Genomic DNA, 18,726 nt, shown 5'->3' with positions numbered 1-18,726 from the left:
GAGCCCAAACTCAGCCCCTGGGGGTCTGTCTGCCTCTCGCTTCATTTATTGACATAAATAGCTAGGAACAAGTCAAACAGTGCAAGGCCCTGCCGCAAAGTGACCGACCGCGACTAACACTGCTCCCTTCCCCGGCGCCCCCGCGGCGGCAGGAGCGGGACCGTGGCTCAGCCGGGGCTGGGCCCCAGGACACGCGTTCTGCTCCAGGACAGGCAGGTCTCACCCAGCCCAGCCCCAGCTCCACGGGCGCTGCGGGGATGGGTGCTGGCACCCCAGCCCACAAGCATGAAGGCGGCAGTGAGAGCAGGACTCCAGCACCCAGCACCGGGTTTGGAGGGGCTCTGCTCCATGTCCAGCCCTACCTGTCTTCTAAAAAGCCCCCTCCCCTGCAGCTCCCTTCCAGTCCCCCATGCTCCAGGGGAGCAGCACATTAAACTAGGTTTCCCACTAAACAGGTCACCACAGCCCCCGTAACGGGCTGCACGGCTGCTGGTGACAGGCAGACACTGCCATACCCCTGCACCAGCAGGGACTCGAATCCCCGCTAGCCTTCGAAGCAGAGCCCCAGGGCCGAGGTCTCAGCCCCAGCACTGCTGGACAAGCGCTCAAACCCCAGGGCACAAGCCAGCACCAGGAAATCCCTGCATAGGCACTGTCCCCTCTGTGCTAGAGGGACCAGGGAACCCCGCTCCAGGCCAGGTCTGCACCGCACCGGGAACCAGGAGGGCTAGGGGGAAGGGGAAGCTCAGGAGTCTGCAAAGGAAAGGAGCCTTGAAGCTGGCCAGGGGAGCGCTCCCCCCTCGAGCCGGGCACGTCTCCAGCGGCCCCTCCCCACGGCTGATGCAGGCCAGAGGGGTCACTCTTGCATCAGGCTGTTGATCTTGGTGAGCAGCACATCCGTCTCGGACTCTGGGGAGAGCAGAGAGAAAGAACACAGCCATTGCAGGCAGCTCTCCCGCAGCGGCAGGCAGCGCAGCTTGAAGAGCAGGTCCGGGGAGACTGGGGCTGTGTGGGATTCCCCAGCGCCGTCCCATGTGTCCCACCTCCCACGGGGATGTTTGCTGAGGGCTCGGCAGGAGCTGCCTGCGCTGGGATTCCCTTCCCACCCTAGCCATCCCAAACAGCTCCGTCCTGTTCAGCAGGAGAAAGCTGCACGCAGGGCCCGGGGGCAGCAGGCAGAGCCCCGCAGGCACAGCCGGGCAGGGCTGGCTCTGCAGGCAGAGGGCAGCACACGTCCACGCACTGTTACCTGCCGGCTGTCTTCTCCTGGAGCATCTCCTAGGAGATGGAAGAGGATCAGTGTTAGCAGGTCGGTCTGGACCCCCCATGGGCCCCATAGGACACCTAGTCCCCTGGGAAGCTGCTTTCAGTACCGAGTGGCACTGGTGAGGGAGCAGTGGGTCACGGCCCAGCATCCTCCACCCCCAACACATCAAGTCCTGTGGTGCAGAGCAGGCTGGTGAGTGCAGCCTGAGGCATCCGGCAGCTTGAGGAGGGGTCAGGCCAGATTTTTTAGCTGCAGCCTTGCAATAAAAGCTCCCTCTATACACTTCTCTTTCACTTAACAGCTGGACAGGAGAGGACTCCCAGGATCTGAGTCCAGAGATGGGCGGCAGCAGCCGGTACCGCTGGGGCTGGGTGCACAAACACCAGGGCACGTTGCAGCCTCCCCTGACAGACCTGCCCCAGGAGAGGGGAAGGGACCAGACTTACTTCACCAGGAGGAAGGCCCAGAGGATCATGAGGAAGGAGACACAGTCTGCAACGATCCAGATCATGAGGTATGTGCTGCTGGGCTGCGGGGCAACAAGACAGGTGATGAACGCCTGGTGTGCTGGTGGCACAGCCCACACTGCTCTGCGAGCAGTCCCGTGCAGGGCCACACGCTCCCATGCTAACGCCTTCCGGCACAGTGCTGAGCAAAACCCACCCTCCAGACAGCTGCCAAGGGCCACCGCAGAAGGAGACCCACAACTGCCTAGGGCACAGGACTGTGCCAGGCCAGAGCAACATAGCAAGGCCTGTGAAGGATGGAGGTTTCACTTACAAGCAGCCAGATGGGGTGTTTCATCTCCTTCAGCACCTGGCAGGCGTTGGTCGTGACAGAGCTCACCCCAGCACACCACAGCACAGAGAAGAGCCAGGGCTGGTTCACCACATACAAGTTGACGGAGATGTTGTCCTGGCGGTACTGCCTGCAGAGGGACGGTTGCGGTCAGAGCAGCAGACAATAGGGTGCCAGCACACTCAGCTCGCAGTAGCAGAGGCCTGTATGTCTGGGATGCGATCCAGCTCTTGCAGCCACATGGAGCAGCTGCTGGAGAGCCAGACCCAGGGCAGATTTGCTGGCAAGGCTAAGGACTGCGGCCAGCTCCATCCCTTGCACCAGCCCTGCCTGATGAGGCATGATTGTCCACTAGGCTCTAGCATATCCCCTGTTCTTCCCCACACTGTGCCAGTACCCGGCCTTGGCTGCTCACCTCTGCTGGACACTGGGACAGAGCTAGGACAGTGCCCAGGCCTCACTGCCCACTGCCCAAGGCTCCTAGATACAGTGCTCTCACCTGATCTCCTCAGAGCTCATGTCCTGGTAGGGCAGATTAACATGCAGCAGTGGCTCCTTCTCATTCTGGAGTCTCTTCCGGCCATAAACCTGCTGAACGCCTGGGACTTGCTGCTTGACCTGTTCCCTGAACCCATCTGGCAGCCAGAGGATCTAGGCAAGAGCCAGAGAAGAGACTATCCATCAGAGAGAAGTTTCCTCTGCTCACATGTTTCCTTGCAGATACAGGCACACATGGCCTGCTCAGACAGCTGCTTCCTGCCCCCTCTCCATGTGTCTACTCAGCTCTTCCATAAGGATCTCAGCCAGGACAGCCTAAGGACTTGTCCCAGCCAAGACATAAACACAACAGACGCCACTTAGGGGCAAAAGCAGTCCCAGCCTAAGAAAGCTGCAGCAGGACAGTTACATCCTTTCAGGGTCTTTACATGGATCTATAAAAGCATCCATTTGGCTCCAGTTCTACAGCTAGAACACGCCTTGGATCAGCAGTAGGGTACAAGCCTTTGCAATATCCCCTCCTGCCTGGAATTCCCAAAGAGCCAAGAGGGAAAGTGCTTTGGGTGCTAACTCGTCCCCTCAGGGCAGCACGTCTCGTGCTGCAGAGGTTGCATGAAGTGCAAAGGAAACACAGGAGGCTGTAGCAAGAGGCAGGGAGCTGTGGGCACAGGTGTGGCACAACACGAGGAGGTGGAAACCCCAGAACTATTTTCCTGCTCTCAGTAGCACTGTTCTCACCCTCCCTGTTCTGAGTCACTGTTTACATATCAGAGTGGCAAGCACTGGGGAACCAGAGTATTTGGAAGGGTCTGAAGCTTTGGGCATTAACCCTTAAAAACAGGCAACTTTTTCTGGCCTGAGACCTCCATGATCTACTACAGGAGATTCTGCAAAGTCTGAGACCGGCTAATAGCTGTTCCAGGATTTCTTGTGTGACAGGGTGCCCCAGCAGGGACCATGTATGAGAGGGGTATTTGGGGTAACAGGGATGCTCAGAAGGGTTGGCAGGGCAGCTCCCGCCATGACAGGAGTGGGACAACAGGGCCCAGCAGTGGTGGGGCAGTGGCCAGGTTACCTGCTGTAGTGCGATGCCCGACTGCAAGATCGCGTCCAGTGTGGCATTGACAAAGCTCTGGTAATCAGTGTGGTTCTCCGGCCGGAGGTCAAACATGATGGAGATATTGCTCTGCTTGGCTGCCTCCAGCACCTCTTCCAGGGATGGGATCTTCTGCTTACTCGCCTGGTTGCGGTCACCAGCAGAAAGACTCTGCACAGTGGAAAACGGCTTCCGCTGCAAGGGTGAGGGAGAGTTAGCCATCACAGGCAGAGCCTGCAAGCTCCCAGCTCCCAAACTGGACTCTGACCCTGGCTCCCCAGCCTCCCACACTGGCCTCCCTGCATGCTTTCCAGTGCGGAGAGGCAGAGGGATCCTTCCGCTGCACACCCACAGGGCACATCTCCCCTGCTCTCCACTAACAGCACTGTTTAAGCAGCCCCAGCACCTGTGGGCATTCAGAGCAGCTCAGCAGTCCATTAGTCACCTCTTGTGAGCAGTTGCCACAGCCTCCTCCAAGCCCAGGCAGGCTGTGCCGCTCAGAGCAAACTCTGGCTGAGCACTTGAGACATCTCCCCTCAGACCTGCCTCCTCCGTGACTCAGCCGAGGAGTCAGAACAAACCCCAGCTGCAGCAGCCAGCTTTGGGGTGTAACCATACCCAAGGGATTTGTGCAGGCGTGGAAGCGTTTCTGCACCTCGTCCAGGTGTCTGCCAAGGCGAGCGCTGCAGAGGGAACATTCCCCATGGCAGGGCTCTCGCTTCACTCAAACGCACCCATCCCCGGCCAGCCACCCCAGGGGCACCCTGACCTCCAGGAACCAGCTGCCAGCATCCAGCTGCTGCAGGTCTGTCCAGTTGAAGGCGGTGCTGTTGAGCGAGGCCCTCTCGGGGAACACAGCCTGCACGTTGGTGGTCCTGATGAGTTTCTCATCATGCATGAGGAATGGGACCCCATCAGCACTGGCAAAGGAGCAGAGACAGATCATCTGTGTTGCAGGTTCCTTGTTCCTTAACCCTGGCCCAGCCTCCCCAGGCCCTACTATCTTGAGGAGGGTGCTCCCTGCCATGCCTACTTTTGGACTTCCTGCACAAAGGCTCGAGTGTCTAGAAAGCATAGAGCACCGGGAGACTAAGCCATGAACCAATCGGTTCCTTGCTCATTGCAACAGTTGTGGGATTGCAAGAGATGAGTAAGAGCCCAGGGTCTGCTCTCCCAGCAGTGTCCTTCCCCTCCCAGTGCCTCTCTTCTGATGCGCTGGAAGACAACGTGGGTGGAGAAGGGAGAATCCCACCACCTCTGCCAGGTCACTGGGGCACCAGGCTGGAGCCAGGTCCATACAGGAAAAGTAGAAATGGAAGAGCCCTGTGAGCAGAGCTGTCTCCAAATGCAGGCTCTCTTAGTCTTTCAGATGTGTTCCAGAGTGCCCCGTAAGTGATGTCCTCGGATACATGCACCCCTTCCTCCGAGTCCCCGCTGTCCCCTTACCTCACCATGACGTCCGTCTCAAAGACTTGCACGTCACAGCCCACCGCCTTGTGCAGCGACATGAGGGTGTTCTCGGGTGCCAGCTGGAAGGGTAGTGGTGTCAGTGCAGCGGGCACAGGCTGGAAGGGGCAGGAGGCAGGCACTAATCCTGCCAAGCTGCACACAGCACCCAACAGCTTGTCTGCACCCTAGGGCACCCTATGACAAGACTAGGGTGACCCTGGTACGGTGTGGGATCAAGGAAGGCTGGCAGGGCTGGGCGCAGCCACAGCATGTCCACTCTGTGCTTCCCAGCCCCTGCCGTGCAGCCAGGCTTTCTGCAGAGAACTGCCGGCTCCGAGTTTGGCAGAGCTCAGCAAGAGGCTCTGCCCCGAGGGCTGCTGCACCCCCCCAAGCTGCGCCAGCAAGGGTCTGGTGCCATGCCCTGCAGCCAGGGACAGCCTGGCCAACCATGGCCCCCTCCACCCCAGCCACTCTGCCGGGATGCCGCAGGTGCTGGTCACTCACCATGGGGGCCCCTCGGTGGCCCACCAGCGCTGGCTTGGGGGGCAGCTGGTTCTCCTCCATGATGCAGGGGGAGGTAATCACCAGGGGAGCCAGATACACAGCGATCATCACTGCACAGTACACGAGCAGCAGGAACACCTTGAGACCTGTGGGCAGACGCAGAGAAGCCAGACGGGGTGAAGCACAGGGGAAGCATTTTGCAGATCCTTAAGAATAAGCCAGGGCTGCTTCCCCGGCATTAACCTGTGGGCAGCCCTAGATCAGGCATTGCATCCCCGGCATCAAGAGCACAGCAGACTCTTTCTTGGCCCACTGCATGTCCTTGCGCCCCACCCCAGGGCTTCAGTAGGACTCAGTGCCACCTGTACACCTCCTTCAGCTGCAAAGCAGTCAGGGCTGAAGCTGCAGCAAGGGCTGGGCATGAGAAACAGCAAGTAAGAGCAGGTGTGATGACATTACTGCCAGGCCATGAGCCCTGGGACCTGTTCCCACTGCACCCAGCCTCTCTGCACACCGCCACCACGGCACTGCTGGTGCCTCTAGGCTGGGTGGCAGGAACCAGGGTACCGTGTGTGCGTGTGGTGGAGACCTTGCGGGGTACCTGTGTTGCGGCTGCGGTAGAAGAAGCTGGCCAGCGGCCAGGCAAGGAGCGTCATTCCCCCCATGATGCCAAGGTGCAGGAAGGGACCCGTTGCCTGGGGAGGCAAAGGCAGCGTCAGCCAGCAGCAGCCTAATCCCGCCCCCCATGTCCATGTACTCCATGGCCAAGGAGCCATCACTGCAGCCGGCATCAGTGGAAGAGCCACAGTGCCAGGGAGGGAAGGAGGGGATCCCAGGAGGGGCTCAACAGGCTCCCCCCCTCCAGTCCAGCCACTGCTTCTCACCCCAACTGCGACAGCCCCAGGCAGGACGGCAACAGCCAGAGGGGCACCTTGCCTGGCCAGGCAGCAGAAGCCAGTCTGAGCTGGGATGAGGAGTTAGCCCCCAACAGCACACAGCCATGCCGGGGTCCCAGTCACTGCCCTGCGTCTTGTCCCCACAGCAGGGCAGTCCCTGGTATCGAGGTGACTCACCTGCAGGGAGATGCGGGCGCTTCTCCACTCCTCCGCCCACTTTATTCCCAGCCCTGTGAAGGCCGCAGCCACCACGAGGGCGGTTATGATCAGCAGGCTCTGTGGGGCAGGGCACAAGGCAGTTAGGGGCATGCAGGGGCATCCTGCAGGCCAGCTGGGCGCTCACTGGAGCCAGCTCTCCTTGGCAGGACAGGCAGATTCCTGGTCCCCTGAGCCCTCCCTCCTGAGCTCCCTGCAATCCTGAGACCCAGTTTCCCCCCGCTCCTGTTTTGTGGTCAAACTCCACACCACCCGGAGCAAGGAGAAGGTGGCCCTCCCAGAGCCATGTGGCCGGGGGACTAACAGCTGCAGCTCAGCTCAGCAGGGACACACTGAACCTAGGCACAGCCCCAGCGGGCTGGCCTCAGCTTCCCAAGGCACGAGGAGCAGGATCTCCGGAGGCTGCCAAGGAACAGGGTGCAGCAGGAGAGGGGGAAGTGCTGGAGCCAAGAGTGCATTCCCGCTGCACCCCCAGCCAGGGCAGGCAGCACCTCCCGGCACCCCAGCCCCTCACCTTGTGCACCCAGTGCAGCTTCAAGGGGGAAGTGCTGGAGCCAAGAGTGCATTCCCGCTGCACCCCCAGCCAGGGCAGGCAGCACCTCCCGGCACCCCAGCCCCTCACCTTGTGCACCCAGTGCAGCTTCAAGGGCTGTCCGCAGAGCTGCAAGCACAAAGCCAGGACCTGCGGGAAGAACAAGGGGATGTCAGGGCTGGGCCGCACCCCACGCCTCAGCCCTCTGCGGGCACAGGACCAGCCCTCCCGCGGGAGCTGCAGCCCTCCTGACACGGGCGGGATCCCAGGCCATGCTCGGGCCTGGCTGGCACAGCTCCAGCAGGCTGGATGCCGCTGGCTCCGCACAGGGCACGGTGGCCAGCTCGTGCTCGGCGCTGCTCCGCACCCGCTGCCAGCCCGGCGGGATCAGCGGGGCTCACCAGCAGCACGGCCGAGTAGGTGATCAGCACTGCCGTTGCTATGAGCAGGATCAGGGACCAGTCGAGCCACAGCTTCCTCTGCTTGAAGATGAACCTGCAAAAAGCAAAGGGGACGGTCAGAGGGGCAGGGGAGATGTGGGGAGCAGGGCTGGATACGGGGTGCTACTCACTCATTGAAGTTGTGGAAATCATTGAGGATGACAATGGCAAAGTACAGCCACACCAGCGTGAAAAGGAAGACGCAGAAGAGGAAGAGGAACCAGCTGCAGTCGCACTGAAACCAGAGAGGTGTCAGGACTCCCAGCTCACTGCTGGGTGACCGAGACCCCGGGGGCACCCAGCCTGCGCAGGGCCCAGGCCACAGCAGACACCAGCCTTGAGGGTCCAGGCAGCTGAGCTGCCCTGTACAGCCGGAACCGCTGAGCTCTGCCGATGCTCCGGGAGAGCTCTCTTGGCTGGACCCACCATGCGGGAAGATGGACCAGCATCTCCTGCCAAAAGCTGCCAGAGCCAGGCTGGGAGCAGCCTGAGCAGCAGCTGTGCAGCACAGACCCTGCGGCTGGGACTGCCTGCTCGCCCACACAGCACCCCGGCAGCGGGCTGGGGATTTGGAGCTGCGGAAGGGCAGGAAGCCAGTTCCAGTTCCCGGTTATCTGGGCAATCTGTGGGCTAAGGGTGGACCAGTTGCACCAGAGGGTCTGGGCAGAGAGGCGTGCCGTGACTCAGAGCCGCAATGACTCAGTGAATCTGCAGACACAGCTCCCGCCTGCCCAGCCTCAGCCGAGTCCAGCTTCGGGGTCTTCCAGCCCCCAGCCCTGTGTGTGCGGGGCAGCGAAGGGTGTCACAGGTGCTGAGCGGGGCACCTGGCAGCCAGCACCAGCTCCTGCGTTCCAGGTAAGACGGGACAAGCAGCGGCACAGCCGCTCCCATGGGAGTGGGAGACCTCAGAGAATCCCAGGGCCTCACCCCTCCGAGGTTACAAATTACCGGGGACACCCCTGCCAGCACCCGCGTTGGCAGGGGCCGCACCCGGGCCGGGAACCGTGCCTCCCACGTGCCTCCCCAGGGACGCTGCGCCCCGGGACCTGCCCGCGGCGCTCAGCCCGCGGGGAGCTGCCGTGCTCCGCTCCAGGCACGCGCGAGCCCTGCCGCGGACGCACGGGCGGGGGACGGCCGGGAGCCCCTCCCCAGCCCGGCCAGCGCTCAGCACCCCTCCTGGCATCACCTTGGTGGTCCTCAGGCCCTGCCTCTTCTCCTTCTTGGCGCCGATCCATCGGCAGCTGTAGAGGCACAGCAGGCAGGTGGCACAGGGACGGCAGCAGCCGGGCAGCTCTGCCATGGCGCAGCGCTGTCCCAGGCCAGTGGGTCGAGCGTCCTGCAGGGGAGGCACAAAGTGGGTCAGCACAGACATCCCCCGACGCGTGCCGAGCCCCCCAGCCCCATGGGGACGGGGCACCGCAGGGTGCTGGGCCCTCCGCCAGGCACCGCGGCTGCCCCGGAGCCCCGAGCCGTAGCGGCGCTGCCGGCCCGGCCCCAGGCACAGCGCAGAGCCCGGCGACGGGGAGCACGCGGTGCGGCCCAACCTGTTCGACGGGCTGCCCCGGGACTCTTTGCGCAGTGAGCCGCAGCAAGTCTGGAGCTGGCAAGGAGCGGGGCCCGCTCCCGTGCCGGGGGCTCAGCGCACCGCCTGCGAGCGAGGGGCAGGGCGCAGGCAGCCTCGCAGCAGCACGCCGAGCGGCACACTGCAACGCTTGCTGTGCGCCCCTGCAAGGTCCGCGCAGCCCCGGGGCTCCAGCCGCGCAGCCGGGGCGCATTCCCAGCCCTGCGACTTGCCCGGCTCCTCGCTGATGCAGGGCCGTGCTGGCAGCCCTCCAGCAAGCTCTCCCGGCGAGGGGTCCCCCAGGGGCTGCAGGAGCCGTGGCCGAGGGGCTCGGCACGGGTTGCTGGTCCATGCAGCAGCTCAGCGGACGGAAATGCCCGCTTTGACCCCGGCGAGAGGCTGGGACTGGCTCCGGCCGGCGGACAGGTTGGGACGGTTGCTACAGTGACGGCAGGCACTGCGAGAGCCCAGGCTGGGCCCCCACGCACTGCGGAGGAGAGTCGGGCAGGGAGGCTTCGCTCCGGTGCCGAGACTCCTGGTGCTCGACAGGAGGGAGCTGGGAATGCCAGACAGCATCTCCCTCTGTCCACCCCCAGAAACCCCACGTCCATCATGGCCTGCCCTGCTGCAGAACGGCTCCCCTCACTGTCCCACCTCTCCAAAGCCCCGGACACCCCACAGCCCTCTCCTCCCACCCCAAGCAACAGCGTCACTGCTCCTGCACCTCGAGCCAGGCTCACGTTTCCCTGCAACCACCTGACTCCAGAGCTGGACGTGAGACCCAGGAGACCACATCCTCCCAGCCCTGACCACCAGGGCCACATCCTGCCCAAGCTGGTGGCACAAGCACCACCCCAGCACGAGCCCTTGCTCCCAAATACCACCAGTGTGTGGGTCTCCAGAGCTTGGGGGCAGGGTCTCCCCCATGGCCCATGCAGAGCGGTGCTGCTGGGACAAGCACAGCCAGGTACCGGTCCACAAGCAGGACCCCCGCACTGCCCGGCTGGCCTCTGGGGCTCACCCCACCGCAGCCTGCAGCCCGCCCTCAGCAGAGGGGCCCGAGCCACCCCTCTGCACCAGCGTGGCTTTTCCAGGAGCTACAGGGAGGAATCTCCTCGGGCAACCACAGCCAAGCCTCAGCGCAACGTGTCCCCAAGCAAAGGGGAACCGCAGCCGCAGCCTCGCCGGGTGGCTTGGTAGCCATCCAGCATGCCCTGCCCAAGGCTGAGGCTGTGGGGATGCCCCGGCAGGCAGAGCCCAGGGACGCTCAGCACAGCACGGTGCCCACATCCTCTCCACCGCCCAGGGAGCAGGTTAGTGGCTCTGCTCTGCTCACCAGCTAGCTGTCCTTAATGCAAGGGCACGAAGCCGTGGGACCCGGCCATTTTCCTCACTGCTGCCCAGGGCCAGGGGCTTCGGGTACAGGCTCGTACCCCCACTGCCGTCGGGAGCAGAACCACCACCTCCCCCGGGCAGCAGCGGGCTCGCCAGCATCCCCCGGGACTTGCCGCTGTCCCCATCCAGCTGCTCGCGCAGGGCGAGCGCCGGTGCCAGCAGCGGCTCAGGGAAACCCTGCCACCACGCCGGCCGGCTCCCACGCAGGGTACAAAGTCCGGTGGGAGGGACCGCGGGCACCAACTGGACTTCAGCGTCGCCGTGGGGGCTCCGCAGCGGAGCCCGGCTGTGCCGCGAGCCCCGTGCTGGCAGGAGGCCAGGCTCCAGCGGCCGCTGCCAGGACGGGAGCCTGGCAGAGGCGCACAGGGGCCGGTCACACACCTCCCCCACGGGAGCTCTGCGGAGGCTGCGGTACCGTCTCGGGGGGGGGCAGAGGGAAAACGCCACCCTGCTCCCCTGGCTCGGAGCTCCGACACAGCGGCAACCCCCCCGCGCGGGGCAGAGGTCCAGCCGGAGCCGGGCTGAGTGCGCTGCACACCCTGCTCAGCTTCCACTACGGCTTGGAGGGGAAAAACACAGGAGGGAGCGGGGGGTCCGTCAGGAGCCCCCCTGCAGGAGCTCCTACCCAACAGCCCCAGGCACACCCTGGACCCCGGCACGAGGGGCACGGGGGCTTGGGGGGTCCCATACCTGTTGCTACAGCAGTCTGTGCACTCACAGCCCGGCAGGGACCTTGGTGTCCCGGGGTTCTGGCACAGGATGACCAGGTGGCCATGGGCCAGCGCTGGTCACACGGCAAGGTGAGACCTGCTCCCCTGCTGTGCTGCCAACCGGGATGTCCCCAGGCCAGGTGAGCGGAGCTGGCACCAAGCACTGCCCTGCCCTGCTGCCCCTTCACCCCGCGGGAGGGAGGGCAGAGCGCCAGGGTCAGCGTGGGTGCAGGGTAACCCCGGAGAAATTACACCAGCAGAGATGCCCCACTCCCGGCCTCCTGCCCCATACAGCCAGCCCTGAGCTCGCTGTCCCCTCTCTGGGGACAGCGTGGGAGCAGCACAGCCAGCCCCTCTCCTCCCCCGGCTGCCTGCAGAGCAAAGGGGGAAAATCAACCCTTTTGCTGCTCTTCCGCAGCTCTCAGCACTTCCCACAGCAGTGCGGGATGGGGCTCCCGGGCTGCCACGGCGGGGCAGCGAGCCAAGCGGGGGAAATACCTGCTCCCGGCGGGCGGACGTCTGGGTCCCGCAGCTGGGACGCCGGGCGAGCGCTGGGGCTGAGCTCTGCGCCGGGCGTCCTTGAGCGGCTGAGCCTCGCCGCGCTGCTCCGCTGCCTGCTCACGCCCTGCTGCTGGGTGTGTTAGTGGCCCGGCGGGGCTGCGGATGCCGCCTGCAGGTCTGCACAGGCCGGCAGAGGCGGGCGGGCGGCTCGCGGCGGGGCGCAGCGGGCGCTCGGGGTGCGCCCCGCACCGTGCTCGGCCCACCCCGGCGCTCGGGGAGGCCGGGCGCAGCCTCCTCTCCGCGGCAGCTCCGAAAGCGGAGAAGGGGCCCAGGGGGGCGTCACGAGCCACGGCACAGAGGAGTTTGCAGGCAGCCCACGCTCCAGGCGGATTAAGGCTCCCGGCAGAGCTCCGGGAGCGGGGAAGGCAGATGGAGGCAGGCTTCTCGCACTGCTGGGCCTTAAGGCGAGAGGCTGCGCGGAGCCCCTCTGCCAAAGAGCTTTCCCTTCCTCACGGGGAGCGCTAGGACACGTGCCAGGCCACCACGGCCGCCCAGGCTGATGCTCGCACGCCAGGCGTCAGGGCACATTTGAAGGGAAAAGCAGAGCGGCACTGTGGTAAAAGCAATATTTTGTCTGGGAGACTACTTTAGACGAGGGAAACACGTCACAGCATCCAAATTTTGCTATGGCAGCAGATGAAAGGAGGCTCCGAGACAGCGGTCTGATGCCATCTGCAGCTGGACGGGGCAATCCCCCGCCTCTCCCCAGCTGGTCCGGGCAGCCCCCTGCCTCTCCCCAGCCAGACGGGGCAGCCCCCGCCTCTCCCCGGCTCCCTGCCTGCGGCGAGCCAGGACGCGGGGGGCACTTGGGCCTTTCCATAGCCGCGTGGGACTGGAGCGTCTCCGGAAGGGGGTGGAACAGCACTCACTGCTCCCCTCCGCAAGGAGCAAGAAAAAAAACATCGCGATGACCACAAAAGCCACATGCTGCGAGGGGGCAGAGGCAACCCCAAATCTGGTCAGCTCTGAGCAGCCGGCAGCACAGTCCGCCTCTTTGCCCCCACATCCCGCTGGATCTGGAGCGGATTCCCGCTGCCGCGCAGAGCGCCAGTGGCCAAGCCTCGCCCCTTAGCCGGGCTACGCTCTTCCCAGCCAGACCGAGCCGGTGCTACGAGCCACCGGGACGCGAGGCCACGAAGAGCTGCTTTCACAGGAGACCAGAGAGGGTTGAGAACCGGGGCGAAGAGCCCCCGGTGCCGCCGCGCCCCGCGGCTCCCCCTGCCGCCCGCGCAGGCCCGGCGCCGCCGCCATGGCCGCCCCTGCCCACAGGAGGGCCCCGCGCAGCCCCCGCCGGCGCCGCGGCCCCGCCCCCTCCGCACGGCCGCTCTCGCCACAGCCGTGCTCTATGGTCACCCCGCCCGTCCCTCTCGGGGACCGCTCTGAAGCGGCCCAGGGGCGGAACGGCCCGGCCTGGCCGCGCCCCCGCACCGCGGAGCTCGGGGAGTTAGAGCGGACCTGCCGCCGTCCCCTTCCCCTGCGCTCGGGGCGCAGTTTCTTCGTGGGCCCCGCGCGTCAGCCATCTTTGCTGTGGGCTGCGCGGCTTCAGCGCTATGCGAAAGCAGGGGAGGCGGCGGCCATTTTTTATCGGGGCAAACCCGCCGCGCACTTTAGCGGAGGCGGCCGCCATCTTGAGTGAGGGACCAGCGGCCTGTGAGGGGCGGGAGCCCATTTTGAGTACTGGCGCGCGCGCGGCGGCGGCACCCGGGCCGTGCCCGCTCAGTGCCGCGGCGCTGCCGCCAGCGGGCGCGCTCGGCCCGCGCTGCCGCCGCTACGGGGGCCCGCAGGGGCTGTCCGCAGCCCTCGCCGGGAGCCGCCTCAGAGAGCGCCGTTCAGATCCCCTGGTGGTGTAAAAGTGACGTCATGCAAGAGGTGTCATGCGAGTGACGTCTCGTTCGGTGTTAGCCTCGTTTTGGGCCTTGCGGGCAAGCGGCCTGCTGAGCCGAGCCGCGGCTTGGGGAGGGCAGGAGCTGCCATGGGCGGTCTCACAGCGAGGGGCGACGGTCTCCTCCACAGCAGCCAGGGCCCCGCGAGGACGCGGGCCGAATTCTGCCTCTTGCTTTGGGGGAAATCCCTGGCAGCTGCCCCCAGGGATACCGAGCCCGTCAGGGGCATCCCAGCCCCTCTGGGGCTTGTCCCATCTGCCCGAGCCAACTCGGAGTTCAACAGACAAAGCTCACAAGCAAAACATGCGGTGAAGCTAGCTTAGCTCTACAGCCACGAAATCAAAAGTGCCACAAGCAGCTGGGAGGAAGGGGAAGGCAGGAAATCACGTCCTTGTTAGCACTGGATGAGTCAGCTCATGCACATGAGGTGCAGCATTACCAGGAGTAGGGTTCATGCCCTGCTTTCACTTGTGAGCAGAGTCATGTCTATACCTGGGTGTTCTTCTAGTGCTAGTAATGTTTTAAACACTTGCACAGGGTCTAAGTGAGCAGGATAGTTTATGTTGGTATATTACAATTCAGCTGAAGTTTATGCTTATCTTCCTAGGTTTGTTAACATGGAGACCAGAGAAGGTTTTTTCCACATGTTGAAGCGACTTTATGGATTTATGTTACATACCATTCTAACTTGTCAACTGGACCAGGTCATAAACCAATCTTTTCACAAAAAAATGTAAGCCACTATTTCCATTATACACTTCGTTCTCATTATACTGCTTCTAATCTACAAGAAATAAGGCTTTTAAGTTTGAACATTTTAGGCATTATTATCCCTTTGTTTACTCTCCCAAGGTACTCAGAAACTGAGATGAAAAGGGGAAAGGAACACAGGTTTCTGTAACCATTATGTCACACTCCCTCAACTTGCAGTGAACCACAAAAGTCCAATGTCTCACTATTCTGCTGCTGCCAACACCTTACCCTGAAAACCAGCGGCAAAGTGTGTGCTTCCACCCCATCTGGTAACAGACTTGCATATGGTAATAGGCCAAGGGGAAGACATCTCCAACGTGAATCTAAAAATCCCTACCTGCTCATAATCTGTATAGGCATCACTAATACGGAACTTGCTACTTTTTGTGCATAGCACATTAAAAATAAGTTTTAGAAGGAATTACTCAGAAGTAAAATGCCTACTTACGGGGTATATGCATCATGGTATAGTCTCAGTGATAGGACAGCTTTTGCTAAAGGCCAGAAGCCTGTTATGAACTAAAAAGTTTGTGGTGAGCAAACTCAGATACCTATGTTTTGTCACAGAAGCTACCTAATAAATGGCTTCTGGAGAGCAGATTATGCTGATATTATGGTTAAGGATGAGGAAGACCTCTCTGGAGAAATGTATTTGTTCCAGCTCCTAGCACTGAGTTTGTGACATCAGGCAAGTCACTTGACCCAGGCTTTTCACAGGTGGTCCCTTATAGTTTGCATTTTCAAAGTACTTGAGAACAGTATGGGGCTGGTTTTCAAGAGGGCTAATCATTCATTGTTGTAATTGAGATGAATGATACGAGCTTTGAGGATCAAATGCTACATAGTGTTAGGAGCTCATGCTGTATAGTAACAGGAAATCTCAGTTTGGGCACTAAGTTAGTGCATCATTTATCCCCACTGTTTTCATGGGAATCTAACACTGCCTCAAGGGTTTAATGGAGATGCATTTATTAATGTTTATAGAACACAGACTGTTAAAAGAGCACAATAGAAAAGCAGAAGGGAATCCATTCAGTAAGCATTATGCAGTATGCATACAGTGAAGAAAGTATCTTTTAGGGAACAGTATCATGATATATCTAAAGCTATACTAATGCAAATACACAAGAGTTTTCTGTGGCTGCCTGCAAAAGGGGATTCCAACAGGTAAATCTTGCTTTAGTTTACAAAAAAATTACAAAATTCTCTGATACTTGTTACAGACATCTGCTCAGTAAGGTTCATTTGCTCAGTAAGGTTCACTGATGCATTAGAGGACTGAAATAAAGCTTCATCTGAAGGAAAACAATGTTTTTTTGAACTTAAACTAGTTTAGAATTTCCAGATGTTTATCATTTGCCATTTCTTAATTGCCTTATAGTTGCAGACTTAACTTAAGCCAAAATATTAAGTGTTACATTTAAAATATGATAGAAGGTATACTCATAGTTATTGATCTGAAAAATGTGTAGTTTAAGGTCATCTACAAAGGAACCTGACTGGTAGAACTATAATCAAACTGTTGTTCTAGTCCTTTTCCTTCATATACTTCCTTCATAATTAACCTTATTAGAGGTTTATAGTATAGGCACGACTTTCTGAATAAGGCAATACTGATACTCTACACAGCTTCAGTTGCTCTACTTTAAAGCATATATTCAGAGTGGTAGCAGTGGTCTCTGCTATCTCCTGGCCAATGTTGGTGTCTTTCAAAGAGACTATAGTACTTCTCCCTAAACATAGAGACCTCCTATTTGCCACTTACATTAGTTCTATGACATTAACATTTGTATCTAGCCTTTTTTTGTTGATTTCTAACTTTTAAAACACACCATTATTTTGGCACAGGAAAGCATACCCTTGCAGTGAAATGTTTGCTCATGGCACATTTTTCCTTTCAGTTCAGTTACACTTACTATAGAATTGCACTTTTTCCTTTCCAGAGTATAAAATTGGCTATAAGGTCACTAAAATAAGGCACACTATAGAAAACAAAATCCATTTGTTGCTAAAGCTACCTTTCTTTTCTCATTATTGTTTCAGAAGCCTGCCATGAATTAGTTACAGCTCACCAATTTTACTGTTAAACCACAAGCCTCATTGTAACAACACTGAGGACCTAACAGCATTCTGGATAGAATAAAATTTGGGATCAGTGTTCATGTCAAGAGCTAAGCTTAAAAAAGTGCTTGACAAAGTAAAACTTAAGTGTGAAACTATAACAAAAAACACTTTTTAGGGATCACTCCCAGCACCTAGGCACCTAACTTACAGTGCTATAAGTTCTGTGCTTAATAAGCACCAACACAGATAATGCTTCAAGTCAGTTCTTAGTCTAGGAGTACCACTTCTGATCCCCTAGTAGCATCATCACTGATGGGATACTGTCCTCTCTATTTTATAATTCTAAGAAAAGAATACAAAGACCTATAATTCTAATTTATTATCATTTCCTTATTCTCAGATAGGTTACTTGAGGACAGGTAATACTTTTGAGAGCCATAATATGCTGCAGTTATTAACACTCCCAGCAAATTTGTAGGCATACTACATTTTTCCTCCTAGCACATACAAGTTCTTATTATTAGAAAAGCTTGCAGAACCATTAGAGTACTTCCTCTGCTCTTAGGAGAAGCTATTCAATTGTATTAGACACCTCTATTAAAGTAACTTTCCTACAAATACAGCTTTCTTATGCCCTATGTTTAGTAATTAGCATAATCTGTTAGCTTAGTTATTAGAAACCAAGACCCCCCCCCCCCCCCACACACACACACGCACACACTGTGATGCACTTACCAGGCAGAAGCAGCTCCTTGTTTCAAAATCCCTACTGTATATAAGCAGCAGCTGTTTGCCATTGCCAAATTTATATGACCAGCCTCTAGATCACTGTGCTGAGGGTAGGTTTATATAAAAGGCCCTTGCTAGGGAGGGGTGGCTAATTCAGTGAGGGGGGTGGTGTTTGTGTTTCTTTAGGTGGCTGTAGTATAGCTGTCCTGTGGAGAGGCTACGGGCAGAACTGTTAGAAGCTAGCATTTATCTTTTGAATCTAGGTATAGAATAGTTTTCTTAGGTTTTTTGTTCCCTAGAAGAGTTTTTTCTTGACTGTATCCATTTGTGGCTGATTCTATTTCTCATATCTATTTGAGGCTTTATCAGTAGTGAATATCTTTGTTTAGGTAAAGGCTCTACTTAATTCTCTGGTATAGCTTTAAGACTTTTAGTAGTAGTAAGATGTTTTGGTTCTCTTTTGTGTTTTCCTGCTTAGCCATTATAGATACCTATTGTGAGTTCCTATAATGCTCTGTTTAGATAACTTCTGTACATAATTGCTTCTGAGTATTTAACTAGTGCAAAGGGTTGTGGGGGATTTCTAGCTAGTGGTCTGTATTTGCTTTTTTTCTCCTTTACATTTTTTTAGGCCTACTTTGCAATCTGTATCTCTGGGGCTTGTTGTCTAGACATGTGTGGTTTTTCCTGTTCTGTGCTTAAGGCCAAACTGCTTTGTGCTTTGGGTAGGAAGGAAGGAGGGGAAAAAAGGTCTCTTAGACTGCAGAAGGTATTTTTGCAGTAGTAAGGAGAATGTTTTTTTGATTTCATATGCTGGGGGGAGACTTTTATTTGTCTCTTGAAGACAGGAAGGTGCAAATATGGCCTCTTTAACAAGCCTCATCTATGGTGAGATCTTTCTCTCTGCAACCCAGGCTGCAAGAGATGCTTGCTGGTTGTTCAGATGAGTGGCTGACAATATGGTGAGGCTTGGCTCTGTGGCTGAGCTGATCTAGCAGAGAGGTGCTGCTGGAAGGTGTAGTTTAGGGCTCTTTCTCTTTGCTGGCTTCTGCTATGCTGGCTTTAGTGCTTATCTGATACCATGGTCATCTGATTCAAGGAATTAAGCTAGCAGAAAACTGCTCATGTTCTTGTTATTAGTTACCTGAAAACAGAAAGCTTGAACTTGTGGTGCTAGAAGAAATGAGAGCATGTGATGAGCAGATGAAGGAGAAAGATGCAACCATTTAAGAGAGACTCAGCTGAAGGCAGAACTTCAGAATGTGAAAGAAGTGTAGGCTGCCAAAATGTTTTCCACAACAGTGCTTTGGCCTTTCCTGAGGCACCTGCTGTAAATGACTGGTTGGTTCTGGCAAATTGGAGCTACATCTTGTA

General features: G+C 58.3%; 1 protein-coding gene across 3 annotated transcripts; it reads right to left on the bottom strand.

Annotated features, from left to right (window-relative positions):
• Positions 1–24: 24 nt before the first annotated feature.
• GDPD2 (glycerophosphodiester phosphodiesterase domain containing 2) lies at positions 25–17,443 on the bottom strand. 3 transcript variants are annotated; one of them, XM_064518376.1, is made up of 16 exons: positions 17,359–17,443; positions 8,883–9,032; positions 7,828–7,931; positions 7,658–7,751; positions 7,347–7,406; positions 6,686–6,784; positions 6,214–6,307; positions 5,613–5,758; positions 5,106–5,188; positions 4,429–4,579; positions 3,639–3,854; positions 2,565–2,716; positions 2,048–2,195; positions 1,714–1,796; positions 1,250–1,278; positions 25–909 (listed from the first exon to the last, which is right to left on the bottom strand). In XM_064518376.1, exons 2-16 carry the CDS (start codon positions 8,994–8,996, stop codon positions 857–859), a joined length of 1,626 nt encoding a protein of 541 aa, XP_064374446.1. In that variant the 5' UTR covers positions 8,997–9,032; positions 17,359–17,443; the 3' UTR covers positions 25–856. The 3 variants fall into 3 exon arrangements, with proteins under 3 accessions (XP_064374446.1, XP_064374444.1, XP_064374445.1); XM_064518374.1 differs by lacking the exon at positions 17,359–17,443 and adding an exon at positions 11,861–12,059; XM_064518375.1 differs by lacking the exon at positions 17,359–17,443 and adding an exon at positions 10,594–10,725.
• Positions 17,444–18,726: the final 1,283 nt, after the last annotated feature.

Source organism: Dromaius novaehollandiae, chromosome 11 (genome assembly GCF_036370855.1).
Source record: "Dromaius novaehollandiae isolate bDroNov1 chromosome 11, bDroNov1.hap1, whole genome shotgun sequence".
NCBI classification, from domain to species: domain Eukaryota; kingdom Metazoa; phylum Chordata; class Aves; order Casuariiformes; family Dromaiidae; genus Dromaius; species Dromaius novaehollandiae.
Note: the sequence above shows the minus strand (reverse complement) of the source record. Positions and strands in the feature narration are given on the sequence as shown.